Raw genomic sequence first — 21,548 nt, 5'->3', positions numbered from 1 at the left:
GCACAATTTAAACATTTTTGTGGTGTCAGTGAATTATTTTTCTTTAAGCACAATATAAAATACTAAATTGAAATCCCTAAATACAAAAACAGCCATAAGTACAGGCAGATACCAACGATGAATACAATTTCTGATCAAATATTGCACTCTGTCGACCATTTATGTAAAGAATCACTGTTCACAGCATCACTTGCATTTCAGGGTAACTGTTACTGTAATCCTGTTTACTGCTCTTTGGTAGGACAACTACTAAAAAAATGCAGCTTGAAATCTGATTAATCATGCTGGTTGAACGTGAACGTCACAAGTTTGTGCATGCAAAAAGCTGAGAGTGTGGAAACAGAAAGAAGTGAGCCTAGTGACTTTTGTGATAACACAACTGAATCACAAACATCCTGTCTGAGCTCAAGTTACACGGCGGGTTTTGACAAGTACTTTGACAAGGTTTATTTTTTACTTTTTAAATCCCTCACCAAGAATCTGATAATACTGTCTGTGTGCAATTCTTAGTACCTAAACTGCTGTATTTAAGTACAAAAAGACACTGGGGGGGGGACTTTTAAATTGCATGTGTTACAAAAATAATCCCTTTGATGCCAAATGTGTCTTTTCTGCGATTCAGCTTGTTGCCTAAATAACAAGATATTTATAAGGTTGTAATAAATCCTAAAAACTCATGAAAATTTATATAGCACTTCTTCAAATGTACCACTAGATGGAAGCCTGTACCTCCTCTTTTACTCTGATATCATCTGCAGTCAGGCACCACTCAGGTTTATGCAGCCACACGCAATCCTAACAGACTGTACTGTCTAAAAGAGCTGCACTGAAATCAGTCACATAGAGTCCAGCTCATTCATCACATACTTGGGTTTTAACATTACTCTTCAATCTCAGTGTTATGGCTGTTGTTGTTTTATAGCACTCTTTATCCTCTCCCACAGTGCTGGGTTAAATTAGATCATATGAAAACTGTCCACACATGCTTTGACATTACACACTTATATACCAATCATTAATTTATTTGCATTTGCATTTGTTTACACAAGAAATTATGTGCCAAGCAAAAATAGCAGAGCAAAAGTGAATAAAGAATTATTATAAAGAATTATATAAAGAATTGGACACATAACCCTTTTAAATCTGGTAACAAATTGCAATGATATGTATTTCTATTCAAACAACTGCCAGTCATTATTTTACAAGCCAAATGTTTTATCCAATATAAATGCATTTATTTGGCCACTGCAGCAGGGTTTTGTTTTGTTTTTTTGAAACCAGTCAATTAAACTGTGATTTGACTTTCTACCAGTCAATAACAAAGCAGAAATATATGTGTTATACAAAGCCTTAACCTTCTTGCAATTCTTTTTAGATTAAACACAATGTTTTTGTCCCAGTAGATGCCAAGGTGTGTGACGTGCACATGTGGGCTTCGCTGCCACGTAATCACGGCATTGTGAGTTAATCCAAGTGTCACCGTCTCTTGCAGCATAATTTGCATCACACGTGTGCGTGGATAAAAATAATCTCTGTATTCAGAATGTGTCTGCATGAATGTGGGTTTGCATGGGCATAAGCTGGCTGCATGCATGAATGTAGTAGATGTGTAGGTGGGACTGTATGTGTGAGGAGGGGGGGGAGCTGTGTGAGTAGATGGATTGTTTTGGGCTTTGGCTGCAAGACAGTGGAGATACACAGATAGAAGAAAACACAAAGCAGTCAGCATCAAAGTCAATAATTGTGTGTGTGGGGGGGGGGGGGGGGGGGGGTATCTTTATTTCAAGCCCTCTTTTGTTTGCCTTACATCATAAAACAATGATGAATAATGTATGACATAAATCTCTTAAGACTTCATTTAAACATGAGCTCTAGCACAGCTGTAGGTTCACTGTGTCCTTTATTTTACTGTTCCTCTGTGTAGTGTGTTCCACTATGAAAATACAAAATACTTAAAGCTTTCATCAGCACTGACATACATTTGTGAAATGCAGGGACCCATTCAATAAACTCACTGTACATCTTTTTATTCAGTGAAGAAGCAAAGACACACGGTTACAGACAGTGTTGCAGTTTCATAGTAGCAATGACAGCTTTACTTCATCCTGCTCTGACAGTCCCTCCCAACACACACACACAGACACATGCACCTCTTAAATCTTAAAATCAAATAAAGGTGTACTTCAGTGTGTGCACATACTTTAGCCAGATTTGGTGAGGACTCAGTGTTATAATGTTTATGTCTAAAACAGAGCCTGTCAGCAACCATATATACAGTAATTTTATGAAGTGCTATTGTTTGTATGTCCTATTAACCAGAACCAACTGCAAGAAAGAATCAAAACCTCAGAACATAATGTATTTTCTCCTTAATATGGCAAAATATGGGCTCGAAAATAGATTTCCCTCTACGGCACTACAGAACGTCCTTTTTTAACTGGTCATAAATACGTAAAACAATAAAATACCACCATAGTACGTTAAATCTGTGGATTTTTAAGACCCCAAGATTAATGTACAATATAAGGCGGTTTTACTCTCCTGTGCCATTTTTCTTTATGTGACAAAATAAATAGGGGGATAGTTTAGTACTCCAAAATCTGGATCTCATATGCAGAAAAAATTGGGGTCCCTTGATGCAGGAGTGGACACGTAGGGCCCCTCTCCTCCTGTCAATGAGCCCTGCCAGCTGCAGCCATGTTGTAAAGGATCAGGCTCCTCCAGCAGCAGCAGCAGCAGCAGAGGCAGCAGCAGTGCTAACAGCTAGCGTCAGTGGACACCGACTACCGGGCACGGCGCTGTTGTGGACAAAAACAGACGGGGGAGAGGGACCTGGAGCGCAGAGACATCCATCGAGCCGGTTCCTATTATCAGTGGATGCGTTAATAAAATTCAGACGCGCTGGCTGGATAAGGTGTCCGGTTACGGAAAGTAGGTGCGGTCGGGCTCCAGGGCTGAAGCGGGTGAGTATTGATCCCTCTTGGGAGCGAACTGAGTGGGAATAGCCCTGGGTTAGCTTAGCTAGCTTAGCATTAAAGGGGGTAACACACACACACACACACAGACAATGGGGGTTAACGACAATGCACTTAGGTGTGGGTGTGTTTTTAGGAGCTGGCATGAGGGTTTAGAGTGAATTAGCTGATGTGAATTACTGGTCGTTTTATACACGGCGGAGTAATTTGTATTCCTAACAGACAGGCAGTGGCCGAAACCACCCCTCTGTGTTTCTCCGGTGGGTGCAAAGGTCCAAACCAGGCAGGATTTCTGTCATGCGGAGCAACAACGCCTTTGCAAAACAGCTGTGTTTTGTTGAGCAACGAGTGGGTCACACTGAGACTTATTTTTTGCAGGCAATGGTTTGGAGACAAAAGGGGGAGACAGCCTTTACTTAAAACTGAATGTCTCAAGTGTTTTGGGGGCTGTTTGCTGCCTTGTCAACCTCATTACTGCACACTGATCACTGAACTAGGCCGATTGAAATGGATTAATATTTGAGCAGATCCTGTGGGGTTTTTTTATGTGTTTTTAGGGCCACAAATCATTTGTGAGCGTGCTTGATGGGATTAAACAGAAATTTATGTATAATGGTAAACCTGACAGAATTAAACCTGGTTCACAGCTTAGTGCCCAGCAGCTCTGTGGTCGAGGGTTTGTCAGTTATTTGCTTTTTTGATTTCAGGGTTTTTTGAATCCAAACTGCCCTGACTTGTCTCCTACAGATGTCTGTTTTCCTGATGCTCTGCCGTCTTGTTTCCTGCTTTTATGTGACTGTTACCCCAGATCACATCCCTGCAAACATCCTCTAGCAGCAAAAACCACTGGGTCAGGAAACCAAAGTGTGTTCGCAGATATTATGATGTGATCATGGACAAAATAACCATGCTTGACATGGAATATACTTCTCTCCTGAAAAAGGGATATGACCACTTTTTTTTTCTTAGTGAATTATCAAGAAATGTCACTTTTTTGTACCACTTCCCTTCCAGCAGATGCCTTTCTGTGTAGATACTATTAAAGCACTCATTAATGTTTGCTCGAGTGCACATGCGACCAGTGCAGCAGTTGATGTTTTTTTTCACTTCTCTGTTTTTAACTGCATATCAAACACATTTTTCATTATTCTGAAAATGTGTTTATTATAAACAAATTTGAAAATTGTGCACACGTGATCGTCCATGAGTTTTTATTTGTAGAAGTGGTGCTTGAAAGGGAAAGGAATGGCTTTGTTTCCATGTCTGCTGCCTTGTCTCCTCACCTTTTCTCTTGTTACTTCCACTGAGATGAAGATGCATGAATGGGGAAACAACAATTCGGATATTGGATTGATTTTTTTCCCTTATCCCTTTCTTTAGTGATGGTGGGTCTCACAAATTCGACAGGCAGAATGGTGGGATATGATGGGAGAGTTAGTTGGGGAAAGAATGAGAATCAAGCATTAAGAAGGAGGAGGCAACAGTTTGGAAATGAAACTCAGCCCCCCAGGTGTGTCAGTCCTAAACATTCAGTGGGCGGGTGCTTTCACTCTCCTATAAGTGACAGCATACAGTACAACTAGGAAGTGCAGAGAGAGGGGAGAGGAACGCACGGACATTCATGATTTAGCGGTGGACCGGGCCTCTGCGTACTGACTGCCAACATGCAGTTCTGGGATTTCCTGGGTTGCACCAATGGAGGTACGTACGCGTGCAGTTATACTGATGGCTTTGTGAATCTTCTCTGTGCGAGGCAGATAGAGAGGGTCTGGCAGGCAGAAAGCTGGAAAGGAATTTGTTCTGTGCACCGCTGTGCAAGCAGTTGCATGTGAAAAACCTCACAGACAGGTAAAGAGTGGAACACAAACAAACAAGATTAGGGGACTGATAAGGTGTCGGCCCATTGTGTTTTATTTGTTAAACCTGGTTGGTTCTCATTTTTTTTAGATTAAGTGGCACAGATCTGCTTGTTTGTAGCTTTTAGCCTAAATTAAAAAATCTTTTTCTTATTTCGCTGACTCGACGTAAGTTATGAATCATAGCGTGACTGTGCGCTGTCCTGTCTGCACTAAGCGTATTTAAACTTTTCTTGGGAACAACTCTGAAACCCCATCAGCTTGACGTTAGGTTATAACAAACACTACTGCGATTATAGTTCCTAAACATTGCTCTCATAGTTTAGAGGAACTGGCACCTATGTCAATGAAAGCCAAAAGATAAACAGGAGTAGGTTTAACTCTTAGCGAGATGATCACATGTAACCCTGACTTTTCTTTTTCTTTTTTAAATCTTAACCAGCTTTTCCCAAATTAAAACTGTATCTAAGTCTTTATTCATACAGACAGCTTTTTAAGGTGGTTTAAAAAGCATATTGGAGTCCAAGCTTGTAGTCTTCTTTGTTCAGCCACATTTGGTTATACTTGCACCGCAAAGAGTTAAACATCAGATTTCTTGTTTTGTACAACAACTGCCCACAGCTATCAAATGTCCCTTTTTTCTTGGTCAGAGGACTGTAAGTTGCTGAACAGTTTTTTATATTGCCTTTATAACTGAAAATCAGATTGTCCCTACGCCTATAGAAAAAAGGGAATTCAGTGTGTTTGTGTCTGCAATATTAGCTTACATATAAAACACAAACACACCCATAGAATCTATAAAGGATGTAAAACTCCAGCTTATGATCTCAGTTAAGTTGTGTTGTCTCATGTCTTGCCTTAAATGTGGTTACTTTATTGTGCTGCATTGAATTCCAGGACACTTCGAGCTCCAACACCCATCCTGTGCCCCAGGCCATGTTTTCTGCTATTGCGCCAATAACTATAGCTAAGATACCTGATGGCTTGTGTCATATTTTTACGCTTCCAACACACATAAATGCTTACAATCACAAATAAAAAGTAGCCTTTGCTGAAATGCTTCCTTAGCTGAAGCGGCTATCCATAAACTTTCCAAGTTTGTAAAGTGACAGATTAAACATGAGGTCATAGGATATACAATATGCTTAATTGTAGCCTCATAGATGTTTAGTTTCTGCTACAAATCTTGGAGAACAGTGTTACAGTTGGTTTGTTGAAGTTGTTGCCATATTTTCAGGTAATACAGAAGGAGGCTGTCTTGAAAGATCAGTGACTGTATGACTGGACGCGAGCGCTCATGTGTCACCATCAGTCTGCCCTTATTTGCATCCACAGCTCACTGTTTTGCTTAAGTTATTCCATGTGGGTCAGCACTGACTGCCTGTGAGACGTTCAAATCAATTTCAGGGCCTCATTCTAACATAATTTTGCTGGTTAGCTTTCATAGTTTTAAAGCCTCTTCTAATGAAATGTATGCACAGTGCATCTGACTCTCGCTTGTATCTGACAGCGCTTTTCTTTAGGTAATTAATAGGTAATTAATTAGATAATTATTTTTCAATTACAGTTTTGCCTTCTTAACATTATGCAAACAAGAATAATGATAATGAAGATAAAATGCCTGTTTCTTCTGCGTTCTGTTTTGCAGTCGTACATTTGTTTTGTTATAAATACAACACATTCCTTTCCTGTGCAGCCATGGCTTTTGCCCCCATCTAAACCCAGACTCACTGTGGCAGGTTAAGATCAATCCACATGAATATTTTTCAAATTTAAGAAGGTCCACTGTGAAGATATTTTCACACACAAAAAAGGTTTAACAGTTACGTCATTCTAAAATCAATTATCTATCATATTATCAATATTAACAAAGTGATTGTGATTATGATTTTTCATTTCTTTCTTTTTTTGCCAGTTCTCAGTTTGCTGAACAAGTATGGCCTGTTTGAAAGGGTTGCCAGCAGAGAACCGCGTCTTGTTAAAAAGAACATGGCAGCACAGCTTCGGTTTGCAAAGTTGCATCTGAGCAAACTACAAGACTTCTGTAGATGTTTGGCCATAGTGCACAGCACCATGTTTGGCGAAACAGAAACACACCATTTTAGAGCAAACACTTCATAGCAACTGTCAACAAGATGGTGGAGGTGTGATGATTTGGCCTTGTTTGGCGGCCACAGCACCTGGACATCTTGCAGTCATTGAGTGGAGCATGAGCTCCTCTGTATATCAAAGTATTCTGAAGTCAAATGTGAGGTTGCCTGACTGACACCTAAAGCTTGCCTGAAACTGGGTCATGCAAAAGGACAATGATCCCTAACACAACACCAAATCTATAACAATGGCTGAAAAAGAAAAGAATTAAGGTGTTGCGAAGCTTAGAGCTGTAAACAAATGCAAATAAATAAACAAATGCCAATCAACCTCAAATGAACTGAAGTAACTTGGTAAAGAAGAGGGGGCCAACACAACAATGTAAAAGAGTTCTACAAACTACTGAATCATGGGGTGTATTTATTTTTTTCACTGTGAAAACTTTCACATGACTCTATGCCATCAGGATGTCTTGAAAACATGTGCAGTATTAGACTGAAATGGCAAAGACTTAATGGGAAATCAAACTGAACATTTTAGAAAGAATTACATGACAGTCAGTTAATATCCATATCTGTGTTCAGTCCAGAATCAGTCCAGACTATGTTATAATATGTTAAAAGTCAGGTCCTTTACCTCACACTGACTTGTATAAAAAGGTGTGAGATGAGTAGCAGCTATATATTTATAGAACAGATAAAAAAAGGTATGACATTGACATTACAGATTGTTTTTTCTGTCTGACTAATGTTTCCGCTTATAAGCTTGTGTGAGAAAATGAAATGAACCTCAAGTGTTTTGAAACTAGGTTGGATATAGTCGTCTGTGACCGGTCACCTTGGCTGTGAAGGTTCTTGGCTCATAGGTCTATTTAATGCTAGACAGTATTTTTTTTAATAGAGTAAATGCATTGGGAGCTATTTTATGTAATGCATATATTGGATCAAAAGTTTTGGGTAGCTAATCCCTTTTTCTCAGTTCCTGAAAGTATTCTAAGATGAGAAGTTTCTGCTAGACCCCGGTGCTCCTGTGGTTTGGTTTAATGTGTTTATAAATGTCTGAATGTTAACTTTGGTGCAGTGTACTGCACACTGAGGTAGAGCCATAAAATGGCTTATAAATGAAAGAAACTATAAATCTATTAAATCGGTGGAAAACCTGCAAGAACAGGAGGGAATAAAGTGGGTATCTGAGAGTGCATACTGCATATGTGCCGCGTAAAATCACAGATTTGATATGAAGTCAAAAACATTTACTCTTTAAATAAAGAAAATAATGTGATCTGAAATTTAACCATTAGTTTGTTCAGCCAGAGAGAAGACGTGATCCAACTTCACAAGGCATGCACTGGTTTCAAAAAATAAACCTGTCTCACCAGTCACTTTATTAGGTACACCTGTTCAACTTTGGCTAATTAGTTATTTGTATTAACAATCAGATGTAAGTAAGTTAGCACATTTAGGCATGGTGAAGATGACCTGCTGAAGTTCAAATTGAGCCTCAGAATGAGGAAGAAAGGTGACTTTGAACATGGCATGGTTTTTTACACAACATATCAAACGTAGATACAGATTAGCTTCAGCAGCAGACGACCACACCAGCTGCTATGAATTGAGGTTACTGTTGGACGGTACCAAATCACCAAAATTGGACAGCAGATAATTATAAAAACATTGCCTGGTCCGATGAGTCTTGATTTCTGCTGTGATGCATGAATGATCGACCTGCAGGCATTGATCCACTGTGTGAGTTGTTTAGAAATATTTTCTTGGCTCACTTTGGGCACCTTGGTAGCCTTGGAGCAAAAACCACAGTCTACCTAGATATCGCTGCTTACCGTGTCCATCTCTTTATGACCACAGTGTGCCCATCATCTGATGGATACTTCCAGCAGTGTAACACACCAAAGAGTTGTCAAATGTTCCCAAATGGCCTATCTGGAGCATCTTTGCAATGTGGTGGAACGGGACATTCCTATCGTGGATGTGCAGCCAACAGATCTACAGTTTCCATCTGATGATGTCGTGCCAATGCGACCAAAATCTCAGAGGAATGTTTTCAGCGCCTTGTTGGATGCAATGAAGAATTAAGGCAATTCTAAAGAAAAAATAATAAAAGGAATCCAACCTACTACTGACAGGATATACCTAATTCCTAATACCTAGTTCTTTAAAAGTCCATCTGAGTTTAAGTTGTAATGTCTTCAGGTTCTTATTTTTGTTTTTTCTCAAATGTTATAGTGGTAAAAATGTAATTGAATAAAGTCCTAAGGATTTTTTTTGATTCTTCTGCTGAATTGAGTTCATGTGACTGCACTGGAAAGTGTAGTAGTGAACATATTAGCGACTTACTTTTGGCTGCTCCCTTATTCACAAGGGGCTGATTAATTTGGCAGCTTTTTCTTCCTCTTATTCCTAACACTGCGTGACCTTCCTGATGAGGAACGGAGAGATCTGTTTCTCCTCCCAGGATAGAACCAGCTATATATTGCTGATTAGGTGAATATATAAACCACGATACTGAAGCTTCTCTGGCTTCTGTTGGTCTGTGTTCTATGGGTAGGCTATAAAGGCTACTACATAAGTGTTTCAGGTGAAGAAAACTTAAGCTTTGTGACGTCAGCAAATCTTCATTTTTTCTGTTTAACATTAAAAATCCAGATGTGAAAAACTGCTCTGGTGTAAATGAGAACTTCCCTTCCTTGTGGTCTCTATACTACAATAAACATTTTTTATAGCTGCTACGTACAGGGACAACTACCTCATTAAAGCCTTAGCTGCCACTGTGGTGACTGCTCTGATGCTGCACTCAGTTCTGTTCCCTGCTATTCTGTTGTACTGTGTTCTGACAGGCTGATCAGTGCAAAAGGCTGTTGTTGTTTTCATGATGAGAATGGAGTTGTGCAATGCCCTTAGCATGGTGTCAACTGGTGTAGCCTCTGCGATTTACAGCCAGAGGCAATAACTTTTTTACTCTGAGTGGGAAAGCAGAAGAATAGGGGCCGAGAGCATGAGGGAGCATATATGACAGAGTAGGAAGGAGAAGCGCTGAAGTGTGTTTATGCAACTGAAAATGTCTTCAGTGGTTCTAGTGACAGATGTATCATCTCTAGCAGGCTCTAGTCTGGGGGCATTATTTGTGGATTTAAAAAGTTCGATTTGGATTTTAATCATTTCTCATGACAAAGACAAGTCTCTTGAACTACATATGAAGATGTTTTGTGTCTGTGTTGTACTAATGTTGCCATGCATACGGTAAATATTTAAAATAGGTGCAGCTGTATATATCAAATTTTAAAGAGCAGTGGCGGTTCGGGATATTAGTCTTTGATGTATATTTTTAAATGTCAAGAAACATTTCGATACATCCTTAATCCTTTGGCGTTCTTTGCTGAATGTACTGCCAGTTCTGGCTTTAAATTGCTGACAATCCTCCATGTTGCATTTATCGGTAGTGAATATTACACTCGGTGTGAGGTAGAGCGGAGAATAATGCCAGGATTGGTGTTGTGCTGCTTTTTGTAACAGCATGCTACTTGTAGCCAGCGCTTTGGACTCAACTCTGGCAGGAACAAACAGGATTATGTGTTTACAGGAAATTACTGTGTGTAAAGTGGTAGAGCATACTCTGAGCATCAGTGAACCAATGAAAAGTAATAAAAACACACCATAAAATGTAACTTATTGGAATCCATGGTAAGTTATTACACGGTATCCATTTATCCATCCATCCATCCATCCTATTTTCTGCCCTTTAACTGGTGACAAGTGCAGGAGGACACTGAGGTGTTCCCAAGCCAGCCGAGAGTATGTCCTAGGACTGTATGAGAGACTCCTTTTAGTAGGACATGCCGAAAACACCTTTGTGATGCCCTATTCAGATGCCCCGATGTGGAAAAGAAGCGTTTCTGCACTGGGCCCCTCCTGAATGATTAAATTCCCTACCTTGTCCTAAAGGGAGAGCCCAATGTTATTTCAGCGGAAGCTCATTTTCACCGCCTGTGTTCCTAATATCATTCTTTCAGTCTCTACCTAGAACTTGTGGCCGTAGGTGAGGTCAGGGAACATAGATCGACCGATAAATCGACAGCTTCACTTTCACGCTCAGCTCTGTCTTCACCACGGCAGATTAGTAAAGCATCTGCATCGCTGCCAATCCACACCGATCCATCTGTCAATCTCCCACTCCACTCTCCTCTCACTTGTGAAAGAGACCCCAATAAACTTCTCCATTTGGGAGAGCAGCTCTGTGACCTGGAAAGGGAACTCCACACCTTTTCTGGCTGAAAACCGTGGATCGAGACTTAGAGGTGCTAACTGTCCTTCCCGCCATTTCACACTCGACTGCAAACCACCCCAGTGTGAGCCAGAGGTAGATGTCTGATGAAGCCAAAAGATCTACATCATCCACAAAAAGTATTCCTGAGGCCACCAAAGCATACACCTTCTTCCTCTGTATAGCAGTACAGTACATGCTATACTGCAGTTTATTTATGTCAGAATTGTGAGTAAGCGCAGTTTACTAAAGATCTTAGCTTTAATACCACAGATTTTATTCAAATGATAGATTAAATAGTAAAGCCAGCACTGAAAAGCCTCAGGAGGTGACTCTAGTGAAAAAACAAGTCAGGCTTTATTGAAGTAGGTGGGAAAACAACTCTGGCTTCCCTGATGTTTGACCTCAGTAAACACTTTCCTAATTAGTTTACGTTTGCAATTGCTAGGCTCAGGTCTTATTAAATAAAAGATGATGCTTATTTGGTAAATTATGGTCTTTATCAGAGATAAAAAAGAATAATCAGGCAGGACATGCTTTAGGGTGAGCCTGCTTTGTATGAGTGTAGTCTTAAATTTCCAGTTTTAAAACTGCACAATTGTGACAGTGGAAGGCTTCAGGGCTTCAAAATGAGACTTCATGAACTTATGGCTACATCTTCCACATTCTACATACAGTGTATTATTAGTGTTGCATTTATTTCATTTTGAAATATGTTTTTGTAAAACAGTTAGGTTGTCTGACAGCGTATTACAAAAAGATATTGACACATGTTCCAGTACCATATTCATACTAATTACATTAAGTTCTTATCACAGTATTACATGTTGTTTGTTGCCAATTGAAAATGAACATATTTGTCTTCTGCTAATAGCAGACAGTGTTTGCATCTGTCTTTGAATGAAACTGTAAATTATGCCTTTTCTGTTACCAGTCTCTTACACTTATTCTCTCTTGTCTCAGGTGTTCACTAAGAAGTTGTACCAACTAAAAATGATTTAGCTGTTTTCCATCTGTGGCCACTTCATCTAATTCCTTTGTGCAACTGGTAAAAATAAAAATATTTAGCTTGTACACAGCCTAAAGTGAGTCCTTAAGATTGAATCAGTGCACACCTCCAGCTTAAAAATGATTTAATGAAGCCAACAATTACTCATCCTGGTTTAATTGGTTATAGCTTTATTAAATGCAGGTTGGTGATGTGCTTCTCAACACAATTTTCTAGAGGGAATGTAACACAGTACATACCTGAACCCTGATGTGCTTCAAGTTGATGCACAGTAACATAAGACTGTATGGAAGTAGGACTAACCTTTTTTTTCTCTACATGTATTGTAAAGACAAAGCCCCAGCATCCTTATTAGCACCACAGTCCTGTTGTCTGTTGCTTAGTAACCGATGGCAGCTTAGCTTCAGAGTGTTGGACATTTCTGCATAATGCTCAGTTTGGTTTCATTGTTGTATGAGAATCTAGAGAGTGAAAGTATGGGAGAGAGGAGCGGCAGGCAGAGAGGTCAGGGGACAGATTGAGATTTGAATGTGAGCTGGAGGTGAAGCTATTATAGCATGACAGCGTAGATATATTCTGCCAAGTCATGATTCTCACCTCACTCCATCTGTCTGGAACGCAGCTCACATCAAATCCTCTTCACTCATCACTGCTGCTGTGTGCTCAGTGCTGACAAACGTGTAAAGCAGTGAATGTGAATAGCATGATTAGAAATTCATTTTTGTGTGTTCAGAATTAAAATGGGAATTTTATTCAGTTAAATCGGGACTTTTGGCGTAATCAGCATCCTCTCTGGTGAAACCTTTGTTATCTGTCGTTTTATCTTCTTTTATTTCTTAATTTATTTTTCTTTATTCTGGTGTACAGTAACTCTGAAATGTGAAAGTAGTTTCAAGTTATCCATGCATGAAAATTTATCTTCTGTCATGTACTGCATGGGATGCAGAGAAAAATGGCTTTAAAATGTGCTAATTTTGTTGTTTTAGCCACAGACAAGTTTTAGATAATCTCTACCCCACGTACAGCTGAGGGCTGTAGCGAGAATTATTCAGGATGTAAGTCACTGAGTCATTTTCACAAATTTATCAAAGTAAGACCTCTTTTTTCTCTCTATCTCTTTCTTTTCGCAGACATTTCCAGAATATCATACTATGCCGGTGAGTACAGTTTTAATTGTTTTCAATATATGAAGGTATTGTGTCCATTTTCTGTCAACTAATGATAGGAATTAAAAAAGTACTGCTTCTTAAAGAGTTTAGTAATCAATTCTGAGATTGAGTTTTACTTGTGAAAGTAAAAAAAAAATTGTAATATCAAGGTATTGTCAAATTTCCTAGATGTGTATTTTTTAAATACATACTCATGTTCTATCAAAAAAAGTAAAATCGTGGAACCCTTTCTTTATTAACTTTCTAGCTTTTTATTTCACAAACTGGTGAGCAAATTAGTTTCGTCGCCCTGCTCAGCTGTGATGTTACATATGCTGCAGCATATGCTGCTGGAAAAACTATGACATGATTTGTAAATTACTCCAAACATCCTTCTCTGTTCAATAATGGTAAAGATTTACCATTATTTGGCCAAAATATATCAGTCAGGCTTTATTTTAAACATTGTTTAAATCATGTAAAATGTTTAAAGCCAGTATAACAGTGCAGGTTAATATGTGAAGTATACAGTACAAGAATGGTTATATCAGCTTTATACTTTCCTTTTGCAACCTTTGTTGAATAAAAGTGGATATTGTACATAGTTTGGTTTAGTGCACTTGTACAGAGTTGCTGTTCTGCTTTTTCCTTTTTATTTTTAAATCAGATGTTATTTGATATTATCCCGAACTTAAACAAGGCCAGCGTTACTGCATCACGGAGCAGTTTGAAGTTGAGCGGAATAATTTTAGAGGTATAGATGAGATATTTTATAGCCCTTAGCACCATTATCTCTCCATAGCTGTTGCTAGGTAACTGTTGATCCTACTGTATGTCTTCAAGCAGGATGCTGAATATTCGGAGCTGAGAAAGACCAAAACAAAATTTACATTTCTTAACTCTGGGAATTCTCTAATGCTAAAGTTGAAGTTAGCACAAACCTGTAATCACATGAAGCTTCCTCAGTTTGCTGGAAAATGGCAACAATAAACCATCCAGTGAGCAGACTGGCAGAATGTAACCTTCGTGGACGATAATGGCACAGGGTAAACTCCCTCTATAACTCTTTTGGAACACAATTTCTGTCCTTTAACAGTCAAATACTGATATGCAAAAAACATAAAACAGAAAGATCCCGAGTCATTTCTTTGCAGTAGCAGCATTACACTTTCTCCTCTCTGTTTGTACTTGATGCACAGCATGCATTCAGAGCCTTTGTACCTTTGTTTTAAATGACGTTTTACAAATGCACTCACTGGCCACTGCATTAGTTACGCACACTTTGCTAGTACAGGCTAGGACCCCCTTTCGCTTTCAGAATTGGCTTAATTCTTTGTGTCATAGATTCAACAAGGCGTTGGAAACATTCCTCTGAGATTTGGGTTCATAATGACTCAGTGGCTGCAGATATCTATGATGTGAATATCCCATTCCAGTACATCCCAAAGGTACTCTACTGGATTAAAATCTGGTGACTGTGGTTGCCAGTGAACTTATGTTATGGAGAAATCAGTTTGAGATGATTTGAGCTTTGTGATGTGATGTCTTAATCTGAGGAAGCAGCCATCAGAAGATGGGCACACTGTGGTCATAAAGGGATGGACATGGTCAGCAGCAATTCTCAGGTCGGATGTGGTTTTTAAACATTGCTCAGTCAGTTGGTACGACAACCATTACTGTGCACCACAACCAGCAGCCTGAACCTTTGATACACAGCATGATGGATCCGTGCTTTCATGTTGGGCACGCCAAGTTTTTACCTAGCCGACTGAATATTGCATCAAAAATAGAGGCTCGTCAGTTCAGGCCATTTTTTTTTCCATTATTCTGTTGATGGAAGCGAGAGTGAATTGTAGCTTCAGTTTCCTGTTCTTAGCTAATACGAGTGGCATTCGATGTGGGCTTCTGCTTCCATCCTGGTGCTCAGTTTGAACTTCAGTAGCCTCTGTTGACATTACATTAATTAAGCGTCTTAATCAGGTATACCTAATAAAGTGGCGATAACTGTGATGGTCTGAAAAGTGGGAACACGTATGTCAAAAAGACAAAATAAATTTGTGAAATTATTGTAATAATTGTTTTTCTGAATATTAAACACAAAAAGTTACATTTTTTGATATATTTGCAGAATTAACTAACAAAACATTTTGTGCTATTCTATTTAGTTTGTTTTTTTTTATTCAATAAAAAAAGTAAAGTAGACATCCTAGCATTTAAACACGTTTCCTGTGTGGCTGGGCATACTCTGTGAGTAATTGCTTGCAGCGCTTAGCCACTAGAAGCTTAGCTGTAAAGCGTTCACAACATCTTGTGCGCTGTCACATTAGAGGGATTGAATGTTGGAGTGCTCTGCTGCCAGTGAAGCTTGCAGGCTGCAGGAGCAGGTGAAATATGTGTGGAGAGGAGGAGAGCGTGGACAGAGGGCAGTATAGACCTACTGAGGGCTGCAGAGTCAAAGGGGGAGGGATGGTGTAGAGAAATGTAGACAAACAAGTGTCGTAAGTGGTAGGAGAGTGGAATGTGTGTTTTCAGTGGCTAATCACTAATCTTGGTAAAACCGTGGGTGTGTGTGTGTGTGTGTGACAGGTTTGTGTGTTCATATGAATTCCTATTTATTAAAGTCACCGGGTCCTTTTTAGCATTCTGTCCAATCAGCTCACCTACTTTCCACTGCATCAAGTCTCATTTACAATGTTTATATCTATCTTTCTTCCTGCTTCTCTTCCTTGTGGCCCCCCCTCCCCCCTTACACACACGCACACCTCTGCAAACACACCAACATCCCCCTCCCCTCCATGGTTGTGCCTGTTAGCAACCCGAGCAGCTTTTTCGCAGCGTGGTCGCAGCAGCTTAAACCTAAAACACAGCAGAGGAGAAACACTTGGCTCACAGACGCGCACTCTCACTTTTTGCTGACAATACATGCAGTCACTTTGATTTCATATTTCCTATGCATTTCGCTCTCTCTCTCACACACACACACACATATGGGAACTCTAATACACCCTTTTTGGCTTATACTCAGTCTGATCTTCACGCTTTTCGGTTCACTCATAAAGATTTTGCTGGATGAGCAGTCTGTGTGCGCGCGTGCATGTGTTTGGGTGTATCTGTGTGTGAGAGAGAGGTTGGAAGTTATGTTGTAGCTGCTTTCGCTTCTCTTCCGCCGCCACAGAAGAAAGACTAAGCAACACGCCGCTGCCTGACGTCGAAATGGATTTACAGCATCAAACCTGCTCTTGCTAAATATTTTTTCCTTTTTGTAGTCCTACTTCCATCATGTTCTTCTTTTTTTTCTTCATTCACTTATGTCCCGCTCTAGCGTCAGATACCTGCTCTGACCTGGTTAACTCCTGCTGGCTCTGAGCATTGTGGGAAAGCTTTGGAGGACGTGAGGCTCAGCTGCTCCCTGAGGTTTCTCTGCTTCTCTTTCATCATTCCGCTCACTTTATTTCTTCTCTTTTTTCCCGCCATCTCAAAATGTTCTTTTCCACTCATCTTTAATTCTAACTGTATCTCATTTTTCTAATTTTTATTTATTTCAGCTTTATGTCTTTGCTCTTTCTTTATCCCCCTTGCTTCAGTCACTCTTATTTTCCTCTCCCTCACTAGGCTCATTTTCTGTGCCCTACATTTTTGTGTCTTTTTTCACTGATGGTCTCCTTGCTGTGATCTGCTTTGCCATCCCCTCTGGACAGCATTGTGGATTTACAGAACAGAACTACTACCTTCCTTTGGAAAATGATCGTTTGATGTGATTTTATGGAGTCCTACGTATCCAGTGAGGGCTGTCACTTTTATTTTGTATCCTGGAAATTTGACGTGTAATGCCAAACCCCGGTGGCTGAAGATTTATGGCTGCAGGAAAGAAACCTTTGACTATATTATCAAGGATTGATATATTGGATCACTAACTCCCTACCGATGACCTGAATTTGATATTTTATGGGGATTTATTGGCCTGCAGGATGGCCTAACAGGGAAGGAAATCATCAGTCATGAGTATCTTTTTCTGGAAGCTTCCACTGAAGTGTCCTTGAGCAAATTACTGAATTATCTCTACGCTCAGAGGCTCAATCTCCTTGGGGTGAAAGAGCTTCCTGACAGAGGATCGTTACATATTACGTTGCAAAATTTTCTGGGTGAAAGGACATGGCAAGAGTCAGACCGGCTGATTACTAAGACCAGGAATCCAAGTTGATGACTCCTGAAGTGGAGTAATGTTTCAAAAAGCTGTGGAGAAATGAGTTGCAGTCTTGTGATTGGAGCTTGGATTTTCTCACCAAATATTAGACATTAAATATTTATAAATTAGATTATTATGCAGAAGAAGCCCTGATGGACCTCTGTGTCAGTATTATTTAAAAGCTATTGGATCTTCTCTATCAGCTGCACTTGTAGCGCAGCATTGTCTAATGTAGTGACTGCTACAGCATAGACAGCAAGCCAGCCAGTGTTTTCTCTGTTTGATGTGTCCTCAGTACAAAAGATATTTGACACTCTTTATTTCCTCCTATTAGTTTATTTCCTTTACTGGCATTTCTTTCAATTCTGGAATTATTTTTTTTACAATCAATAAGCTTTTTACCAAAAAGACTCCAGTCACCAACACAACAAATTCCCACTGTTTTTCGCATCTTGTTGATTTTTTTTTTTGAAACAGGTGTCTTCAGATTTATCTACCTGGAATCTTTTTTATTGTTGCATAAAGCCAAATGAGGAACTGCCCCTAGTCATAGGCTCTATGCTGTTTTTAGGGCCCAGTAGTTTTGTCTGGGCCCCGTGGCCACACCTGGAATTGCTCCCCCTACAGTACAAATGGAGAGCAGCGGCTGCATCCCTCTCTGCTGGACCAAGGGGGGGTGCATTTATGCACAGCACCCCTTACCAAGTAGGTACTAAGAAGCATCAGTAGAAGATGTATAGCATGCATTTGTCTAGTTAGTACTTTCTGCTGTTTATTTCACTTAATTCTCGCTCTTTATGAATATAATATAATATTAAATCCATAATAATTGATGATGCAGTATCGACTATTCTTGAATGCAGTGCACTGTTCTTTCATTAGGTGCATATATGGTAAATGATTGTGTTTGCCACTGGATATAGGTATCCTGAACAAGCTGAATTGTACTTTTCATCACACTGAGCTTTGGGTGTTTTCATAGTATGCTACAGACAAAATGATCTATACTGTTTCTGTTTGCTGTCAGAATTTGTTACACATCAGGTCCAGTTTCGACAATGGCTGAACTTAACTTAGTTAGTTGCCGACGCTCTCTAATGAGAGTGTATGTCAGTCCATGTTTACAGCACTTGAGTCAAACCTGGGTTGCTGTATTTGTACTTGCAAGACACAACAAGTTGCTCCTGATGCACTGATTGGAGTGTGAGTGTTAGATAGAAACAGATTTTTAAAAAGTGCTTATGTGAATGAGACATGTTGTATAAAGTGCTCCGAGTCTTCAAGTAGTATATATGGTTGTTTTTTGTCAGTATTAAACTGTTGAAATATTTGCAACTAATGTTTAGCCTTCACACGTCTGCTCCTCAGTCTAATGTAGATTATGCGTATCCTTGGAAGTAAAAGCGAGAGAAATACGTGGAGGGGGGGGGGAAGCAGAGGAAATTGAAGATGAGAGAAAGATGAGAGGGAGGAAGGAGGAGAGGTGGTTCAATAGGACAGGAGGATCAAATGGACTTGTGAAGGCAGTGGCTAAAAGGTCTGTAAGTATGAGAGAAGGGAGAAGGGATGTGTTTAAGAGGGTGAGAAGAAAAGAGTAGATGAAGAGTGAAAGCATGGGGAAAGAAGCTTTTGGGAGTTTTGATACATGAGAAGTGGAAGTAAATGGAAAAAAATTTAAAAACTTCAGAAAGATAGGCTTGATGTGAGAGATGTGAACAACTGAGGAGGAGGAAAAGAGAAAGGCGATGGTAGAGAGATGGCGATGGCAAGCCTCTGCTTCCCCAGGGTTGTTCTAACCCTAGTAACCCAGATACCCGTTAGAAAAGGAGATAAACAGTCCTCCAGCTGCTGCTGCTGTGGGACTGAGCTCAACTCCAGCCTTCTGTGGTTCAACAGGCTTACTGTCAGTCAGTGGAGCCCCACTGAGAGCGCGGGCGGTGGGTCTGGAAGCTGCCCGCACCCCTCCTGGCTGTCTACTTGGCCTAGTTGATTTGATTCATGTCTTCACGCTTGTGTGTGTGGGAGGGCTTGCATGTGGGAATTTAGTGCAATTGCACTGAGCAGAGATTGGTGGAAATGAGAGATGATGTCATTTACCTTATGTTGTGTAGGGCACCTATTTTAAAACGGTTATTAATTTGCATTTAGAGCCATACGTGTAATGAAGTGCCCTAATTGTCACTGAGTGAGTGTGTATGTATATATATGTGTGTGTGTGTGTTAATATAATTATTGTAACGATACATTATAGTATTTTTTTTTTCCAACCTATCGTGCATTATATACATGTCTTCTCATACTAAATTTCCTAGTTACATGTGATGTAAGAGTATGAGGATCATAAAGTGGCTGTATGTGTGCACTGAAATGAAGGTATGCTTACTTCTCCAGCAGGATTTAGCAAAGCTGTATGTAGTATTTAGGGTATCGGTGCATGTAGGTGATTTTGCTCCTGTGTTTTATGTGTGTTACGATGCTCCAACACTTAATATCTAATCTGATTACCGACTGACCGAGTGAAAGCAGCAGACGGCAGACTTTGGTTTGTGATTCTGCAGCTAAAATGCTGCAGTTGCTTACATGTAAAAATAAGTTGCAGTCAAAATAATGCCCCCAATACATTTTTTAACATGTCCCTCTGAGACAAGGCACGAAAGCTGGAGCTAGTGCTGATAAAACAACTGAAGATATGCTGGGCAGCTGCATCTGCAACTCTTTCTGGGCTAACAGTCTGTACAGGGGTTTGCACTAAGAGAGTTTTTAGTGTATATTTACCACCACTAAAAATACAAAAGACATTGCTTTGCTCACCCAGTTACACAATATCCAACCAAAGAGGAAAGAAAAAACCCCAGCAAACCATTCTAACGTAATTTCAGTCAGTGAACATGCACAGTAAACTAAACTGAGAAGATGCATATGCCAAAAGCATTTCATGAGCAATGTCAGCAAATGGTTTGTCATACCTGTACTTTAAAATGCAGGGTTGATACTTTACAAGGAATGGTTCAGAAAGCCTGGAATTTTGAAGCATCAAGCAGAGCTGATTTGCATATATCTCCTTATGAAACTTCAAATTTCAGCTGCTGTCAGAGTAACAGTGGAGGGATTATAAAGGTTCTTTGCTGCAAAACCTCACTAATATATTTATTATGTGCAACGAAATGTTTTACCTTTAACTTATCTATCTGGATTTCATCAAATAAATTCAGCAGTTATGAAAAGAAGGTGGTATTATTAATGGGATTATTGGGGATTGTGACAGGCCCCGTAATAATCCTAATACCAGAAGTAAAATTATAATTGGATGATGACAGTAAGAGGGGCATTTATAATCTGATCTACTAATCTACTTTATTCGTGCCTTGAGGATTTGTTGGTTGACCATTTTTACACTGACCTATATGCATTACAAGTACACCATGAGCATTTTACCTATTCAGAATACAACCTCGTACAGCATGATGTAATCTAGGTAGCATATCAGTTTTGGGACTTCTTTGGTCGTGGAAAGGTTGTGATTTTAATACCACCAATATGGAAAAAATGTGTGCAAAAGAAAATACAGCAATCTTCTGAGCGAACAGAGGTTATCATTGAGCAAATCAACCCCCTCTCATTGAAAAATGATTTAAAAAAACCACAAATTTTAACGCAAAAAGCCAATTTTCTTTAGCTGTGGCTAAACCCTGGATTCACAGTGAGGGAAGAATAAATGTTTCTATCCAGCTGCAGGTCAAATGGGTTAAAAGTGCTGAAACAACTTGTATCTCCACCATTCAGTCTCCATAAGTCTGTCTCTGCTTCGGTTCTTATCGATAGGAAATAATCTGCCTGTGATCCAGCATCTGGTAGATGTTAATGATACAGATCACTTTCACGTTTTGTCAAAGATTACACTTTAAATACTGGAAATGAGCTGTGAAGTAATTTTGATTCGCACCACTTGTGCCTAATTTGTTGCCACGTGATAGCCAGAAATCACAGTCAGCTGAAACCAGTCCTTGC

At 39.7% G+C, this 21,548-nt stretch overlaps 1 protein-coding gene across 17 annotated transcripts in view; it reads left to right on the top strand.

Annotated features, from left to right (window-relative positions):
* Nucleotides 1-2,676: 2,676 nt before the first annotated feature.
* Nucleotides 2,677-21,548, top strand: part of LOC100700494 (focal adhesion kinase 1) — a 63,141-nt gene continuing 44,269 nt past the window's right edge. For 7 of the 17 annotated variants that reach the window (XM_013275674.3, XM_013275667.3, XM_025911352.1 and 4 more), the window contains exon 1: nt 16,235-18,245. In XM_013275674.3, the coding sequence (XP_013131128.1) occupies nt 18,173-18,245 (73 nt within the window). In that variant the 5' untranslated portion in view covers nt 16,235-18,172. Of the gene's footprint in view, nt 2,964-4,543; nt 4,677-13,336; nt 13,364-16,232; nt 18,246-21,548 lie in introns of those variants that run through there. The other 10 variants (XM_013275665.3, XM_013275673.3, XM_013275662.3 and 7 more) reach the window with 6 other exon arrangements.

The sequence above is a fragment of the Oreochromis niloticus genome, linkage group LG11 (genome assembly GCF_001858045.2).
Source record: "Oreochromis niloticus isolate F11D_XX linkage group LG11, O_niloticus_UMD_NMBU, whole genome shotgun sequence".
Lineage (NCBI taxonomy): Eukaryota > Metazoa > Chordata > Actinopteri > Cichliformes > Cichlidae > Oreochromis > Oreochromis niloticus.
The sequence above is the reverse complement of the archived record's forward strand: the minus strand, read 5'-3'. Positions and strand labels throughout refer to the sequence as shown.